Source organism: Oncorhynchus tshawytscha, linkage group LG12 (genome assembly GCF_018296145.1).
Source record: "Oncorhynchus tshawytscha isolate Ot180627B linkage group LG12, Otsh_v2.0, whole genome shotgun sequence".
Lineage (NCBI taxonomy): Eukaryota > Metazoa > Chordata > Actinopteri > Salmoniformes > Salmonidae > Oncorhynchus > Oncorhynchus tshawytscha.
This window is the reverse complement of record NC_056440.1, coordinates 30,271,295-30,289,269: the sequence shown is the minus strand read 5'-3', so window position 1 is coordinate 30,289,269 and position 17,975 is coordinate 30,271,295. Positions and strand designations below refer to the sequence as shown.

General features: G+C 42.1%; 1 protein-coding gene across 3 annotated transcripts; it reads right to left on the bottom strand.

The window, feature by feature from the left end:
- Nucleotides 1–643: 643 nt before the first annotated feature.
- On the bottom strand, nt 644–17,793 carry rab11fip1a (RAB11 family interacting protein 1 (class I) a). 3 transcript variants are annotated; one of them, XM_024438777.2, is made up of 5 exons: nt 16,850–17,793; nt 12,138–12,577; nt 11,089–12,019; nt 2,577–2,682; nt 644–2,459 (listed from the first exon to the last, which is right to left on the bottom strand). In XM_024438777.2, the coding sequence occupies exons 1-5, from the start codon at nt 17,203–17,205 to the stop codon at nt 2,253–2,255; spliced, it is 2,040 nt and encodes a 679-aa protein (XP_024294545.1). In that variant the 5' UTR covers nt 17,206–17,793; the 3' UTR covers nt 644–2,252. The 3 variants fall into 3 exon arrangements, with proteins under 3 accessions (XP_024294545.1, XP_024294544.1, XP_024294543.1); XM_024438776.2 differs by lacking the exons at nt 11,089–12,019; nt 12,138–12,577; nt 16,850–17,793 and adding exons at nt 3,292–5,259; nt 9,865–11,056; XM_024438775.2 differs by lacking the exons at nt 11,089–12,019; nt 12,138–12,577; nt 16,850–17,793 and adding an exon at nt 3,292–5,711.
- Between the last annotated feature and the right edge of the window lie 182 nt (nt 17,794–17,975).

Genomic DNA, 17,975 nt, shown 5'->3' with positions numbered 1-17,975 from the left:
TCAGGAATTTACGACCTCTGACCACAGCAGTCTGGTTGTAGAAGCAGAGAGCGGGGGGGGAAATGGTGCTCGCTGTACTCAGAGGGCAACGTCATGACAGCCCTGACCTCAAGCCTATAGAAAATGTGGGCAGAACTGAAAAAGCATGTGCGAGCAAGGAGGCCTACAAACCTGAAATCAGTTACACCAGCTCTGTCAGGAGGAATGGGCCAAAATTCACACAACTTATAGTGGGAAGCTTGTGGAAGGCTACCGGAAACATTTGACCCAAGTTAAACAATTTAAAGGCAATGCTACCAAATACTAATTGAGTGCATGTAAACTTATAACCCACTGGGAATGTGATGAACAAGCTGAAATAAATCACTCTACAATTATTCTGACATTTCACATTCTTAAAATAAAGTTGTGATCCTAACTGACCTAAGACAGGGAATTTTTACGAGGATTAAATGTCAGGAATTGTGAAAAACTGAGTATAAAGTCTTTGGCTAAGGTGCATGTAAACTTCCGACTTCAACTGTAGTTAATCTATTGAACGCAGGAAAGTGGTTTCAATTAATGTCACAGTTCCTCGGTGTATCATAGGCCTACAGCTAGTATTAAGTCTTCAAGCTACCTCTAATAGCATACACAAAACATTATGATTTACTATACTTTATTTCAATTGAAAATATCACATACCTTTTTTGTTTAAATTCAGTGTAACCATCTTAAGGAATCCAGATTTTACAGTAATCAAAGTGTTATGAGTAAAATCCCTGAAGGCACAATCAGAAATGTTTATCATTTATATTGTTTCTTATTGCTATGACATTTCACAAAGGCATAGTCACCAAAGAAACATTGAGTAGATTACATTCAGAGACAGAGATTCACACAAGTTGTAAGCCTACTGCTTAATAAAAAAGGCATTAAATCTAACAAGGACAAGGTTAATTTTGAAACTACACTCCTAATGCCTAAATATATTGGAAGATCTTTCTCAAAGTGTAACGATTTCAACTTAGTCATTACTCTTGCATAAAATATTTGACATGTTGTGCACTTACATTATTTTGCATAAATAGAAAAGACTGTGCTCTGCACAGTCAAGTGAGTAGATACTACAGACATAAAAGAAAGAAAACAGTGAACAGCAGGTCTCTCTCCATCTATAGTTAGCGTGACCAAATCCACACTACTGCCTCAAACATGGAATAAATTGCTGGTTCTCTATCCATCGCTGGTTTTGTAAATGATGTTTTCCTCCTTTAGACAAATTAAAAAGATGGCAGTATAAACAACTAAAATAAGGAAAAAGGCAACTAAAAAACTAAAATAAGCAATGTTGACAGATATGCATTTCCAATCAAACCCTGTGTAACTAGCCTAAATCACAGGTCCAATAATGCTTCAACAAACTAGGCTAATAAGGTAAGACCACTGTGTATCTGAAATGTCACTATGAGGCTACATTTACTTTGAGAGGGTTAACGTACTTGTACCCTACCCCGCAATAATGCGATTTGGTATTAGATTAACACTTGTGTTTGATTGAATACACCAAGAAGGGGTAGCGCCAAGGCACGTCATGATCATTTAAAGAAAAGGATCAAACATAACCCTAGAAAAACAAGGAAAGTTCAAGGTTTAAGAATGCAACAAAACAAACACTAACCAGCATATGTGTTAAGGCTTTGGGATGAGCAGACACCAAAGTAGCTAGATGGCCTAATTAAAATCCACTAAATTGTAGGCAACATGGAACCACTGTGCAAAGGCCTGGCCAGAGATATTTCATCAGTGACATGGACATCAACATACTGAGAGCTTCCAGTTCCATTTTGCCTAATGAGGGCCAATTATGGTTTATACAGCAGATAAAGTACCAACGCAATGACAAGAGATGTTTGCATATGGTAAATGAGTATAAAAAGAAATTCCAGTACCATAGTGTTACAACAACCATTCATTTCCAAAACCTTGTAAAATAATTTGATGCGATGTAGCATCGAGTGATATAGTTCTAGAAAAAACATTTAAAAACTTTTCAGCATACATTCCAGCATTCTGAAAAGAAACCTCGAGATTGTCCTAGTCCAACTCCTCATGGAGACAAAAAAAAGTGCATATGCTCAAAGGAAATAAGAGATTGCGCGATCCAATACAGTGACAGCAATAAAAAAACACACCCAAACTACAGGGGATGTTGGAGTGGAAGCCTAAATATCTCCCTCGATCTTGCAGTTCCCTGGTCCACTCCTCATACCTTACAGGGCCTGCTTGACAGAGTTGAGGCCCAGCAGGATGCTGGGCTTCTCCTCGATTACACGCACCAGCAGGTTGTCTATGTACTCCTCTAGCTCAACGATCTTTGAGTCTTTCTTGGAGAGCTCCATCTGCTGCTTCACCACTAGGGTAATCAACTCCTCCTGGGTCAGCTGGGTGTAGGGCCCACTCTCCACCATGCCTGGCACCTGAGGATGGTACAAAACAGTGTCACAGCAGACATCAGCAGTCATCACTTTTTGGTTTTAATAGCTAAATAAAAAGGTATTGGTTTTATTAGTATTAAACATATCAACATGCAGTACCTTCATCTTCCCCAGGGTGCGGTCATAAGTCAACATCTCTCCAACTACCGGGGTGCTAATGGGAGCTTGGCTCTCTATGGAGCTCATGGGCTTCACCGGGTGAGGCCTGGAAAGAGAAAATTACTACAACAAAAAAAAAACTAAAACGGAGGAGCATAACAATGTCATAGAAGTCAAACGATTCAATGAATTAACAGAGGTCCAGTTCAGTTAGGCTGCAGGTATAGAAAACCACAAATCCTCCCCCTGTGAGATAAGCACAGCAATTATGAAATAAGGCTACACAGAGATAATACTTTCCCCAAGTTGAACAAAACAGAAACGCCGCAGCATATCCCCGTTTCATACCAAAACCACTAACAAACAACCCCTTTGATCAGAGTTACCCAGCCATTTCAAAATATTCCCTGAAGAATTTGATTAAGACTGAAACACCAAATACCAAAAAGAAGTGAGACTAAGCATAAAGCTAGAGTTCGTCATTTAAAACAAAAGCTGAGGGATGAGCCTGGAGAAATGGAACGACTCAAATTCATAGACATAGCAATGGATGCAAGGACTGACCATCCATATAATCGAAATTATAGTTTAGGCCATAGTGTTTGTTTGCCTGTTAGACATGGGCCAATTGACACGTGAAAAAAAAAAAAAAATCCCGTGTTTATACATGCAATTATTGAAGGCTGGCTATATCTATAGAGGGGTATAGGCTCACCTGCGTGGAGTTGAGGCTTGCCCACCACCATTGCTACTCAGCACAGTGAGTGGCTGCACCTCAGAGGGTGAGACACAGGTCCGTAGCAGGGTCTTTTCCCCGGCCTGTGAGGTAAGCTCTCCCCCTACGGACTGGGGGGGCTCAGAAGTCAGGACAGAAGGTACATGGGAGGAGGAAGTAAAAGGGTCTGCTGCCCACTTGTCTTGAGATTCCACCCCATCTCTGCAATAGAGTTTACTTTGTCTAGTATTTTGAGGCGACAGTTTTACACATCCTGTTGTAGCAGCTGAGATGATCAGCTTGTCTTCTCTGGGTGAAGGGTTTTGTTTAACTAGCTCAATTTTTCCAATCACTGCTTTATTACTTGAATTAGCTGAAGGCTGGGGTGCTCCTTGTTTCTTTTTAATTTGGGAAAATCCCCTTTGAAAAGCAGGACTGTGTTCCTCCGTTTTTTCCTGCTCTTGAGGTTCATCCGAGTCACCATCATTAAAACTGTCAAAGGGATCCGTTGCATTGTTTGGCACGAAAAGTTTATCCAAGTCATCAGTTGTCATTGCCTGTTCTTTAAGCTTGCGGTTTCTCTGTGGTTCTCCAGTGAACAAGTAATCTCCACTGTGGCTTGGCTCTGGGTGGGCCCATGGGTCTTTAGGCAGGATATCGGCAATGGGGAAGGGGTCAAGTTCAGCAAACTTCGCTTTCATAATGTGTTCCAACTGTGTTTTTTTATCAATGTTGCTTTCTGCAGAGTCAAACAAGAGTTGCTTTTCATTGTAAGCAGTCACCTCAGTGTTCTTTGCAGTCACTGGACTACTCCTTCTCATGATATCGAGGGTTGAGGCTCTCCTGTCCTGCTCTACAGTGGTAGACCCTGCTAATGTCTGCTCATGATTTGGAGGTCTCAATGGCTCTTTGCGGACTAACCTTTGTCTGGGTTTGGCTGCGGGGATCTCTTTGGGAGTGTTTGGCAGTCCTTTAGGTTCATCTGTAGAACTTGACACCAAAACCACTCGTGATGTAGGTCTATGTTTTTCTGTTGAGAAAACAGGTTTGCCATCACTGGCTGTAGCAAAAGATGTGTTTATCACCTTTGCATCCTCCCGAGGTGTCACGGAGGGTAAGTCTCTTTTCTGAACCATGGGTTTTGTAGAGACCAAGACTTTGGAGACAAAGGCATTGGGCGCCTCAGGTGGATTAGCCTGTATAGTGCTCTGGTCTTGGTTTGTGTTAGAGTCTACCACTAGTCTAAGGGGGACTGCAGCTACTGGTTTGGAAGGGGGAGTGAGTGCTGGCAAACTGCTGGGCCCTATGCTCCTCAAAGAGTTAGATTGAACTTTCTGAACTTGTGTCCGTTTCTGGTGTATGTGCTCTGCTGCCCGCTCCTGCAAGTAGGAATATTTATCATTGTGTGGAGGTCCTGGTGAGTCGAGGTCTGGGCCATCCACACTCATCTCTTTACCAATGAGCTGAGGCACATATTCTTGCTGTCTCTGATTCACCTCTGCAATTATATGGTCCCATCGAGTCTGCCCTTGTACTCCATGTCTCTTCTGTGGGAACAGGCTATCGTAGTCAGGAAGAGGTAGAGGAGGTATTTTGCCCTCAACCGCCTTAATTGGCACAGGATCACCACTTGCAACAGCAGATTTGGCAGAGACAATTCTGAAGCCTGCATTGGATTTTCCATGGCTTTGCGGTTCCATTGGGCTGGGGGACAGAGGATCTCGCCGCTTCTTGTCAGATCCATTGGGGGAAGATCCTATGGCAGCCAGGTTCTCAGTGCTGCTGTAGGGATACTTGGAGGGGCTCCTCCGCACCTTAGCGGGAGCAAGCGAGGAGTGGAGGTTGGAGAACATATCAGGAGACTCAGAGGGGACACTAGAGAGAAAGGATTCAGCGCAGGGAGGGAGTTTGCTGCCTATGGGAGTCTGTCGGGGGTTTCAGGCTGCTTCAGGGACTCCACTAATCTGCCTAGGAGTGAAAACCTGGAGGTCAGTGGCAGACAGTCACACCAGAGCTGAGCTTGCCCATGACAGCTGAAATAACCAACAACTCAGGAGTTTGCCTCATCTTACAGTGGTGCTTCATTCCATCAAGATCTTATATTCACATGTGATGATACACTCTGAATGCTTACAAGAAAATTTCAGAAACTAGTGTTCTTTAAAGTCTGCTCAAAAAATAAAAATCAGTCTCTGCTCTTTTCTATTCTTTGTTCATCATATGGACCCCTAATGATGATAAATCTTGTGAACCCAGAGCATTTTCTGTATGATATTTCAAAAGTTTGTTTCAAAATTATTTTCCAGTTGCAGTAATGATAAATATAAACTACCGGTCAAAAGTTTTAGAACACCTACTCATTCGAGATTACATTTTTACAAATTTCTACATTGTAGAATAATAGTGAAGACATCAAAACTATGAAATAACACATATGGAATCATGTAGTAACCAAAAACGTGTTAAACATATCAACATGTAGTAAAGAATAAAAAAATGGTGTTAAACCAAAATATATTTCATATTTGAGATTCTTCAAAGAAGCCACCCTGCTCTGATGACAGATTTGCACACAGTCTTGCCATTCTCTCAACCAGCTTCATGAGGAATGCTTTTCCTCAAGAAATTGAAGGATTTCACACATATGCTGAGCACTTGCTTTTGTGTCACTCTGCCGTCCAACTCAATTGGGTTGAGGTCAGTGGATTGTGGAGGCCAGGTCATCTGATGCAGCACATCACTCTGCTTCTTGGTAAAATAGCCCTTACAGCCTGGAGGTGTGTTGGGTTATTGTCCTGTTGAAAAACGAGCGCAAAACAGATGTGATGGCATATCGCTGCAGAATGCTGTGGTAGCCATGCTGGTTAAGTGTGCCTTGAATTCTAAATAAAACACTGACAGTGTCACCTGCAAAGTACCCCCACAGCTCATCCTCCATGCTTTATGGTTGGAAATACACATGCAGAGATCATCCGTTCACCCACACCGTCTCTCACAAAGACACGGCGGTTGGAAACAAAAATCTTCAATTTGGACTTCAGACCAAAGGACAAAGTTACACCGGTCTAATGTCCATCGCTTATGTTTCTTGGCCCAAGCAAGTCCCTTCTTATTGGCGTCCTTTAGTAGTGGTTTCTTTGCAGCAATTCGACCATGAAGGCCTGATTCACACAGTCTCATCTGAACAGTTGATGTGTCTGTTACTTGAACTCTGAAGCATTTATTTGGGCTGCAATTTCTGGGGCTAGTAACTTCAATGAACTTATTCTCTGCAGCAGAGGAAACTCTGGGTCTTCCATTCCTGTGGTGGTCCTCATGAGAGTAAGTTTCATCATAGCTTGATGGTTTTTGTGATTTCACTTGAAGAAACTTTCAAAGTTCTTGAAATGTTCCGTATTGACTGACCTTCAGATCTTAAAGTAAAGATGAACTGTCATTTCTCTTTGCTTATTTGAGCTGTTCTTTCCATAATTTGGACTTGGTCTATGTTCTGTATACCCCCTACCTTTTCACACCACAACTGATTGTCTCAAACGGATTAAGCAGGAAAGAAATTCCACAAATGTACTTTTAACAAGGCACACCTGTTAATTGAATTGCATTCCAGGTGAAGCTGGTTGAGAGAATGCCAAGTGTGCAAAGCTGTCATCAAGGCAAAGGGAGGGTACTTGAATAATCTAAAATATTTGTTTAACACTTTTTTGGTTACATGTTTCCATGCGTTATTTCATAGTTTTAATGTCTTCACTACAATTCTAGTAAAAATGTTTAAAAAAAATACTTGAATGAGTAGGTGTTACAAAACTTTTGACCGGTAGTGTATATGCCGTCTGGTTAGTGCTGGGTGGTATTCCGCATTTTACGATATGTGGTATTGATGCACCGACCAGTTTGGGTTTTTACTTTACCTTCTATAAAGTTTTTTGAAAGTTTGGTTTGTTAAAATGTAACGTCCATTTTTATACTTTACTTCGCTACTTGAGTCGTCGCTGGGCTGCCGAGAGGCGCAGCGATCTAAGACACTGCATCTCCGTGCTTGAGGCGTCACTAGACACCCTGGTTTGAATCCATGCTTTATCACAACCGGCTGTGATTGGGAGTCACACAATCGGCCCAGCGTCGTCCGGGTTTGGCCGGTGAAGGCAGTCATTGTAAATAAGAATGTTCTTAACCGACTTGCCTAGTTTTAAATATATATATATATATATATATATATATATATATATAAATAAAAGTTTGGGGTCACTTAGAAATGTCTTTGGTTTTAAATTACATGTACATTTTGTCCATTAAAATTACAGAATTGATCAGAAATACAGTGCAGACATTGCTAATGTTGTAAATGACTATTGTAGCTGGAAACGGCTGATTTTTTATGGAATATCTACATAGGTGTACAGAGGCCCATTATCAGCAACCATCACTCCTGTGTTCCAAAGGCACATTGTATTAGCTAATCCAAATTTATAATAAAAAAAAGGCTAATTGATCATTCGAAAACCCTTTTGCAATCATGTTAGCACAGCTGAAAACTGTTGTTCTGATTGAAGAAGAAAAAGGGAACTGGCCTTCTTTAGACTAGTTGAGTATCTGGAGCATCAGCCTTTGTGGGTTCGATTACAGGCTCAAACTGGATATAAACAAATACATTTCTTCTGAAACTCGTCAGTCTATTCTTGTTCTGCGAAATGAAGGCTATTCCATGCGAGAAATTGCCAAGAAATTGCACAAACTGGCTCTATACAGAATAGAAAGATTGGGAGACCCCGGTGCACAACTGAGCAAGAGAACAAGTACATTAGAGTGTCTAGTTTGAGAAACCGACACCTCTCAAGTCCCCAACTGGCAGCTTCATTAAATAGTACCCACAAAACACCAGCCTCAACATCAATAGTGAAGAGGGGACTCCAGGATGCTGGCCTTCTAGGCAGAGTTGTAAAGCAAACGGTATATCTCAGACTGGCCAATAAAAATAAAATATTAAGATGGTCAAAAGAACAGACACTGGAACTGCCTAGAAGGCCAGCATCCCGGAGTACAGGTTCTCATCTAGTCTGAAGACTAGTTTTACTTTAATCAGAACAACAGTTTTCAGCTGTGCTAACGTAATCGCAAAAGGGTTTTCTAATGATGAATTCGCTTTTTCAAATGATAAACTTGGATTAGCTAACACAACGTGCTATTGGAACACAGGAGTGATGGTTGCTGATAATGTGCCTCTAGATATTCCATTAAAAAAATAAGCCATTTCCAGCTACAGTAGTCATTTACAACGTCTACACTGTATTTGTGATCAATTGGATGTTATCTTTCAAAAACAAGGACATTGCTAAGTGACCCCAATCTTTTGATCTGTAGTATATCTATCTCTCGGCTTTCACCATGCAGCTTTCCACAGACCTACCCTGCCCCATCACTCAAGGAGAACATTTGTTGTTCCTCGAGCATGACACTTGCGTTCAGTCTCTGCATAGTAAACGCAGCACATGCAACAATGTTGATGACAATGCGGTTTTCATTTTGGTTCTTAATATTAAGTGTTCTGTAATTACACACTTAGTTTGCTTCTTACATCTGCAAACAGCTAGTTTGTCTATTCTTTGTAAGTTGAGCCTAATTCTTGTTAGCCATTAATGCTAATTTTGAGCTAATAAATGTACTGAGCCAACAAACTTAACTAGCTATACAGCCTATAGGTGTAGACCTACATTGCATGTTTTTGTGCAACAGTTTCTTCAAAGAGGAATCCACAACACAAAAATGTTAGCTACATGAAGTAGCTAAGAGAAAACATTCAATGTAGCCAAAGATTAAAGGGTCCCCTAGGAAATACTTAAATTTGTCATCATGTAAAACACCATTTAAAGTTCCCACTATTATACTCAAACTATTTCCATGAGTCCAACATTTCATCCAAGTGTTTTGCTCTAAAATCAAAGTCAAATCGCAATTGCAACATATTGTTTAAAATATGGTCAAGAATGTTTGCACATTTCGTGCAACCCTACGTGGCAGAATGGAAATGATCAAATTTATTTTGATTAAAGTTGAATTAAACAGTATAAAACAATCACAATGGAGAAAGACCCATTGAAATCACTTTAGAGAGTGTATATGTTGCCACCCTAGGGTCACACACTACTCAAAACTAAATGTAGAACTTTTATTATTTAAAAACAAAATACCGGCATATAAAAATAATACCGGGATATGATACTTGGGCCATACTGCCCAGCCCTACGTCCGGTCCCATCTGAAACACGCTCTACCCCAAACATGCAAAAACAGCCAACATTATTTTTTTGTAAGCAGATCATCACACCTGATAATGTCTTGATGGAATTAAACCATTTGGAAATAACCACAACTGCCTTGCTCTTAACACTTAAGGATTGTTATAAAAACATACCCAATTTACTTTAAGATGGGTTATCATTCTTGCAAAAAGCTAATAAACAAATCTAGATTTAGAATGTCAGAAATTCAGTAGTAAAATAAGATCAGGCTATGGCAAAACTAAAAAAGTATGTCCTCCTTTAAAAGGACTCGGACTATATTGAGTGGACAACTCACCATTAGGAAAGAAAGATTAAAATAAATCCAGAAGTAGATGAGAGAAAAAAAACAGCCTTGTTTGCACCAGCAGATAGTCCCAATGTACTTAGTCACCCAGTGTTAGCTCACTTCAGCCCTCCCAACCTGTTCTGCACTATATCACCCAGTCTCAGACACACCTAGATTCCACACTGCAGACCAATCAGCACAGTGGCCAAACAGGTCCATCACGCGCCAGATGGAATTCACGATGGTGATCCACGCTCATGTTTGTCAAGGCTTTTATAAGAGCCTTAAAGCTGGAATTCTTAATGGTGAAACTGCAACGTCCATTTGCGATATTACAACAAATAAGTTACTGCAAACACGCCCCCCCAGACATCACTGCATGCACAATAGAACAGCAGAATATGTACAGTGTTTTAAAAAGTTTTTTAAACTTATTTTTAACTACGCCTCACCTACGCTTCATCAACAAAATAATAACTACGGCTGTGAAGTGGAGTGGCACCATTTTTCCTACTGCGGATTCCATCTTTAAAAAGACGATCAAGAGGAACGAAGATGAAACTCACAATACTAGGCTAATTGCAGCCAGTGTAGATTGGAGACTGGTGATCTGATGATCTGGTGTACAGATAATTCAACCTAAACCATACCACCATCTGATCACTAATCCCCAAACCACCATAAGCAACTGGGAATATTAAAACCACTTAAAGTTCCATTGGATAGCAAGCAAGGAAAACTCATTACCACAACTATTCAATCAGGACAACATACAGCAATTTGAGTGAAAATATGGATTTTAGGAGAGTTCTAAGAATGCAGTAAGAGAAAGTGGTTTATTTAAAATAATAATAATTGGAGAGCTACATGTATGGTTAGATGAAAGGCTGCCAAGGCAGTCAACGTGATGTGTTGCATATGCTATAAAACTAGTTAACTGGAAATAACATGAAAACCGTCTAGCACCCCATTAGTGTTACCTGATCAGCAGTGAAGTACATTGTGTATATAGTAGCTCCACTTACCATTGTAGATGTAAGCTTTGTCAGCCTACTAATGTCATGTAGGCCTACCTGATGTTCTGACAAGAGTTACAGCAGAGAAAAGGACAAATCCTAACTGCATTATTAAAACCATGCATTGATGGGAGAGTCGCACAAAGTTTGGTCTTAGCTACGCAGATCTCAAGTTATAATAGAGCTGTAAGTGCATTAGAACAAGACTGACACCTACCTAGGCTTGACTGCAGACACCTTGGCAGTGCGGTTGGAGTTGAGGAAGACCGCAGCGCTCGTGGTGTTGGGGCTGCAAACAGCCTTCTGGGAGTCCACCGGGCTCTCCTCAGACAGGTTTGGAGGGTCTGGACTGAGGGGGATCTCCTCAAATGGGTTGGCGGTGTGTGGAGGGCCCTCCAAATCTCTGGTGAAGCGTCTGGGAGCTGGGTTGGGCCTCTCCTCCTTAATGCTAGTCTGCTGCTCTTCCTTTTTCTCCTCCTTCTTCCTGATCATACCAAACAGAGAGGACAGCCTCTCAGCCACAGAGGCCTCCTCCTGTTGTTTCTGCTCCTCTGCTTTCTTGGCCTCCTCCTGCTGCCTCTGGTCCTCCCTCAGCCTCTGAAGCTCCTCAGCCTCCAGCCGTATCCTTTCTTCCGCTAGGCACTTCAGCTCCTCTTCCCGCTGCTTATTCCTCCTCTCCTCATCCTCCTGGAACTTTCTCCTCCTCTCCTGCTCCTCCTGTTGCTTGCGTTCCTCCTCCTCCTGCAGTATCTTGAGCTGCGCTCTGTGTTTCTCCTCATTCCATCTCTGCTCCTCGGCTGGTCTTTTTTCCTCCTCCTGAAGGCGCCGTTGCTCCAGCAGAGCCCCATCGGCAGACTCCATTCTGTAGGTGGGGACAGAGAGGCTCTTGAGGGACTCTAGCGAGACGTCAGATGGTTGCCTGCGGCTGCGTACATCCTCCACTGAGCCCTGACCAGAGCTGTTGAGGCTGAGGGTGGACCCAGACTTGGGCTCTACCTCCTCTGCATACACATGGTTGCCGTTGATGCACGTGCCATTTGGGTCATCCTTCTGCTTGGATCTGCCCAGAAGAGAAAAAGGTCCTGTAGACACCTTGCTGTCATTGCTGCCTGTCCGCTTGTGGTCCAGGAACATGAACTTCTTTTTAACTGTAGATAGAAAGCGACAGTGAAGGAGTTTATTGCATATGACAATCATCATTACTCAAATATAAACTAGGTCTGCAGTCAGAAGTCAAAATGTTTAAGCTGAATGAAAAGAGCTCACCATCAGGAGAATCCACATTGAGTCCAGAAGAGCGACTGCCACTGAGGGATGCATTCTTCTCAGGAAGAGTACCCAGTGTGGACATGGACTGGGAGACGTTGCGCTGCAAGTTAGATTTAGGAGCAAAGAGGGACTTGAGCTTGGATTTCTTCTTGACCTCAGGGAACTCTGAGTACACTGAGTGAGAGTCACCCTCTCCCTCACTGTCAGTCAGTACCTGGCTGACAGAGGGAACTATTGCAGAGGCTGAGTCAGAGAAGCTGTCCTTTTTCTTCCCACGCACTATGTCCTTGAGCTTTCCGATGCGGGAGCGTGGTTTGTCTTGCATGGAAAGGTCAAACATGCTGGCTGTCAAGTTGTTTCTCATAAACTGAATGTCCAACATCACTTCCCCTTTGACTTTGTCCTCCTTCCCATTCTTATCCAGCAGTTTGTACCAACTGAAAATGAGTGGGAGAAAGATATTACACTCAACAAAAATAAAATGCAAAAATGTCAAAGATTTTACTGAGTTAGTTCATAAGGGAATCAGTCAATTGAAATGAACGCATTAGGCCCTAATCTATGGATTTCATATGACTGGGAATATAGATATGCATCTGTTAGTCACAGATACATCAACATTTAAAAAAAAAATAAAGGCGCGTGATCAGAAAACCAATTAGAATCTGGTGCGACATCGACTTCACAGAGTTGATCAGGCTGTTGATTATGGCCTGTTGTCCCACTCCTGTTCAATGGCTGTGAAGTTCCTGGATATTGGTGGGAACTGGAACATGCGGTCGTACACGTCGATCCAGAATATCCCAAACATACTCAATGGGTTACATGTCGGGTGAGTATTCAGGCAATGGAAGAACTGGGACATTTTCAGCTTCCAGGAATTGTGTACAGAGCCTTGCGACATGGGGTGGTACATTAACATGCTGAAACATGAAATGGTCTGCGGATTAATTGCACGACAATGGGCCACAGGATCTCGTCACGGTATCTCTGTGCATTCAAATTGCCATCAATAAAACGTAGCCGCGTTCGTTGTCCATCGCTTATGCCTGCCCATACCATAACCCCACAATGGGGCATTTTGTTCAAAACGTTGCCATCAGCAAACCGCTTGCCCACACAACACCATACATGCAGTCTGCCATCTTCCCGGTACAGTTGAAACTGGGATTCCTATGTGAAGAGCATTTGCCCACTGAACTCTGTTAGTTACGATGCCGAACTGCAGTCAGGTCAAGACCCTGCTGAGGACGACGAGCACGCAGATGAGCTTCCCTGAGAAGGTTTCTGACCGTTTGGGCAGAAATTATTTGGTTATGCAAACCCACAGTTTCATCAGCTATCCGGGTGGCTGGTCTCAGACATGGTATGTGGTTGTGCGGCTGGTTGCACTCCCAAATTCTGAAATGAGTCGGCTTATGGTAGAGAAATTAATATTACATTCTGGCAACAGCTCTGGTGGACATTCCTGCAGTCAGCATGCCAAATGCATGCTCCATCAACTTGAGTGGCCTTTTATTGTCCCCAGCACAAGGTGCACCTGTGTAATGATCATGCTGTTTAATCAGCTTCTTGATATGCCACACCAGTCAGGTAAATAGATTATCTGGGCAAAGGAAAAATGCTCACTAACAGGGATGTAAACAAATGTACACACAAACCTTGAGAGAAATAAGCTTTTTGTGCGTATGGAAAATTTCTGGGCTTTTATTTCAGCTCATTAAACCAACAAATGATGCGTTTATATTTTGTTTCAGTGTAGGGCCGCCCGTTCAATTAAAAAACGAATCAGAACCAAAGTACTGAAGGTCAAATGTGACGAATGAGCTACGAAAACTTTTTCAACGTCATGATGCCAGGAAATGGGGTCAAACATGACTTGATAAAACTATTACTGAACTTTTGCACTAGTTTTGACCTAGAATAGATCCAACTCCTCCAGTGCTGACGTAAATGGGCTGTAAACTCAATGCAGTTTAGGCCCACTCTGCACAAAAGGAAAAGTAGGAGTTCTGGAGAGCCCTTTCCATAACTGCCTCTGTGATTGCAGAGACCTCGCACAATAAGAGCACTGCTAGATTTCGTCAATAAGCAGACCGGTAGGCTAATCCCAGTAATACAAAGTGCAGCTCAGACTGTCTCACAGGTGAACTCTCACCTTCCCAAGACCAGAGCAACAACCCATGCTGGAGCAGGTTAAGTGGAAGCCCCTTGCAGTGTGCCGTTTTTGCATATTCAGTCACTCGCAGTAGGCCTAGGAACTTAATATTTTTGCATCTTCAATTGAGTTATCATAACGGAAGCTAAAAAAACAACATTTAGACAGGCCTACAAAAGGAAAGCCAGTAGAGGGCAGAAATCCCTGGTTAAATTCAGTGTCGTCCCTGAACCTCCATGTTTCAGGGTCAGCTGGGACAAGGAAAGCATTCAGGGGGGTCAGAGTTCTGATCAATAAGCTGTGGCTCTACTGAGCACTACAAACATTCTTCCCGGAGGACATCATACTTCCATAGGCAGTAAAAGAAACTGGTCATTTTTTACTCATTGCCGATAGTTAGCTAGCCGATGGGTCTATATTTAGGATGCGTTCAGCTGAAAATGCGCTGTACTCTGCTGGGCAGTGATCAGACATTCTATGTAGTTCATGTGAAGTTCAGTGCATCATTTCCCTGCCCTTACTGGTGTAATAAAACAAATATCCAGCCAGGAACCTGTGGGGAAACATGCATGGGAGTAAACCTAGTCTACATTCCATAAAGCCTAGCAGAACAGTAGGGAGTCTTCCTAGGAGGTGTAGGCTAATGAAATATGTGCTATGCCTTGTCCAAGCATTCCTAATTTCCTTCTCAAACTGGGCCATGCCAAGCAAAACAGCAACTACTACCAGAGCACAGTACAATGGGATACAATTGAGAACATAAGACAATATTTCAATGTATTTTATGTAATACAGGTCAGACTCTGAACAATGGTTCAGTGAAGGGATTATATGAGTTAAAAGGAACTGTGTGTTGACATGGCACATGTGATAGTGTTTACAGATAAATAGAAAACCCTGGCCCTGATAGAGGAGTGGTGGTCTGCTGTTGGACGAGTTCTCTCGGAGAGAAAGTAGTAGAGACCCCGATTTCCCTCTGAAGCATAATGATTAACATGTCACATCCAGCTAATGCCTAACATGACAGACTAAACGGTATGAATTTGTTTGATAGAAGAACCATGGCTATAGACCCGTTTCATCTTCAAGTCCATTTTAATGTGGAAACAGGAATACCAAAAGAGCACACTTAACATAGGCCTATATTGTTGTCAGTAGTGCCTTAATTTTTCAATATCCAAGTTGTGTAACTTAGGCCTATTAGGTGAAAGGGTAAGTGTGAACTGTGGAATATGGTCAGTAACATGGTGCGTTATTTGGCATCATATCCCTTTGTTTCATGCTGAGAACATATTCTGCTACATTGGGAGAGGACAATGTCAAACCAACACATCAACTGATGTAGGACAGTAATCTAACACTATACGCTGCAAGAGGGAACAAAGAGCAACCTCCCAACACCCTTGTATGAGAGAGAAGGAGCAAGATGACTCATAAAAAGCTGTACAAACCCAACTGAGTAAACGCTAGATAAGGTTCCAGATATGAGTGTACAGTAAACAAGTGAATGAGCCTAATCACTGTACAAAGGCTGCCCTTGGGACAGCCTACACAGAGAGTATTCTACACAGGAGGATACAACCATGACAGTCACTCACTGCCCTCAATTGCAACAAATAGCCTACAAGTCAAAGTTAGATAGTCTGCAGTCTTCAATATTGAAATTTAAATGTCCTTCAGTCTTCTGTCCATGTTTAAGTCAGCAAACAGTCTTAAAAACACTATTACATAAAGATGTGGGTGTGTACATTTTGCCTCAAATCATGGAAAGGCAGCAAGCCTAATGTTTTGCTACACCCATGACAGAGCCTATCCCACCATTGTTGTGAATGACATCATTGCCCCAACCCATGTCATTTCACATGTCAGTATGATGGTTTGACTAGCCCTCAGTTAAATAACCTTGAAGAAACATGGGGAAATGGCAGGAACGTATTCACTGGACAACATTCCTCATAATGAGATATAACATGGCATGCAGCACGACCCCATCCAGCTGTGAAGGCCAGAGATAGGCTCAAACTAAATGAGATGGAATTCTCCAACTACTGTTCAGATGGAACATTTCAAACAACTAAAAAGGGGAGACATGGTTAGGGTATCAGCTCAAGTATTCACAGCCTAAAGCTACAGTTTGACAAGAAGGCAGAGGAATAGTGACCTCACCCAACATAATCAGATCGTTTTCCCAACCAGCTCCATGGTTTCGGTTCTCCCACTTAACTACTGATAAGGGATCTGGAATGGCCTTCTCTGGCTGTGCTTTAGGTGTGTAAACATGACTGTTCAAATGTGCAGAAGTCGATGGATGTAGAGTATAATATATATTTATCAGCCTCCTGATAAACGTAATGGAATTTCAGCTCTGCTATGTCAGTGAAATTCATCAAGTCAATGGTGACACGTAACAGAGCAGACATTCCTATCACTAATACCATTCTGGCTACACAAAGAACCCCCCCTCTCAGTGGAGAATTAGTTTTAAATATATATAAATAAAATAATAATATCCACACAGATCCTGTATCTTTATTCAACATGAGCTACTTACTCAGTCTTTTTCCGGGCACTGTTATCGTGTAGATCCAGTAGGTTGATCACAGCTTTTCCCAGGAGCTTGTCCAGTCCCACCAGAGCTCTGTGCATTACAATGATATACAGTGTGCAGCGTTCAGCATTTCCATGGTGGAATAATGGCAGGTCAAACGTTGCCTCTTCCTTCCATACTGGTGCGACACATTTTTCGGCAACCGAGGTAGAAAACTTGTCTTTGGCCACCTGCATGATGGCATAGGCATCGTTGGTTCCATTCTTGCCTTTGATCCTCAAATTCCTGGCTTGGAACACCGTTACCTGTACGCTTGTGGGATACCACTGATGGCTTTGCCTTTGGTCAGCCAAAGCCATTTCAAAGCTTTAGCTAGCTAGCTAAGCTTGCCCAAAAAAATACTTTTGCAGGTTTTAGGATATCCTAACGACTTTGTCTTCACTTCCAGAGACTGACAGACCAAACGTTACTACCGATAGGTCGTTGTCCTCGGTAATGTATAATGACGATTGTCGACTCTCGGCCGGGTATCTGATGATGATGATGTCGACACACTTGACACTCCCACTTCACTCTAAAATTCTACGGACGCAGTGGCTATGACAAGTGGAGTCGGAGTAATGTAACTAACCTATATGTCAGTCTCAATTAGCTAATGCAACCCAGGTGTTGGTCCTTACTACTAGCTAACTTGATGGCGAAGTAAAGATGAAATATCAAGAACTCGCTAACGTTAGCTGCAGTAGCTACCTTACTAGCTACTTTAACTTGCCCAAATTCAGACGTTCGACAAGGACCATCGTATAACATTTTCTTCTATAAGCAAATTGTACTCTGCGTTGTAATACAAAGAGGTCAAACACTAACACAACGACTGTCTGTAATAATTACTTTTCATTGCCTCTCTTGACTTTTTTCTTTGTTGGACGATAAACTTCCTCATAAACGATTCTTCCTTCCCATACTCTCCTACATTCCTATCTGATTGGTTAACATTTGCGTCAATAAGTTGACGACCTACGGTGATTGGACAGTGGCACTGGTCTAGGATCAGGTTTGTACATTTGTAACCCCTGATCTTATTTTATTTATTTGAGGTACTTTAACTTTTGAAACTCAATTAAAGTGT

Excerpts from the sequence above, each read along its gene's own strand:
- rab11fip1a (XM_024438776.2), bottom strand. The coding sequence starts at position 5,144 with ATGTTCTCCAACCTCCACTCCTCGCTTGCTCCCGCTAAGGTGCGGAGG. Across the intron at positions 2,683-3,291 it reads CAAGCCTCAACTCCACGCAG|GCCTCACCCGGTGAAGCCCA; the intron begins GTGAGCCTATAC and ends TTCTCTTTCCAG. Across the intron at positions 2,460-2,576 it reads GCACCCTGGGGAAGATGAAG|GTGCCAGGCATGGTGGAGAG; the intron begins GTACTGCATGTT and ends TACCATCCTCAG.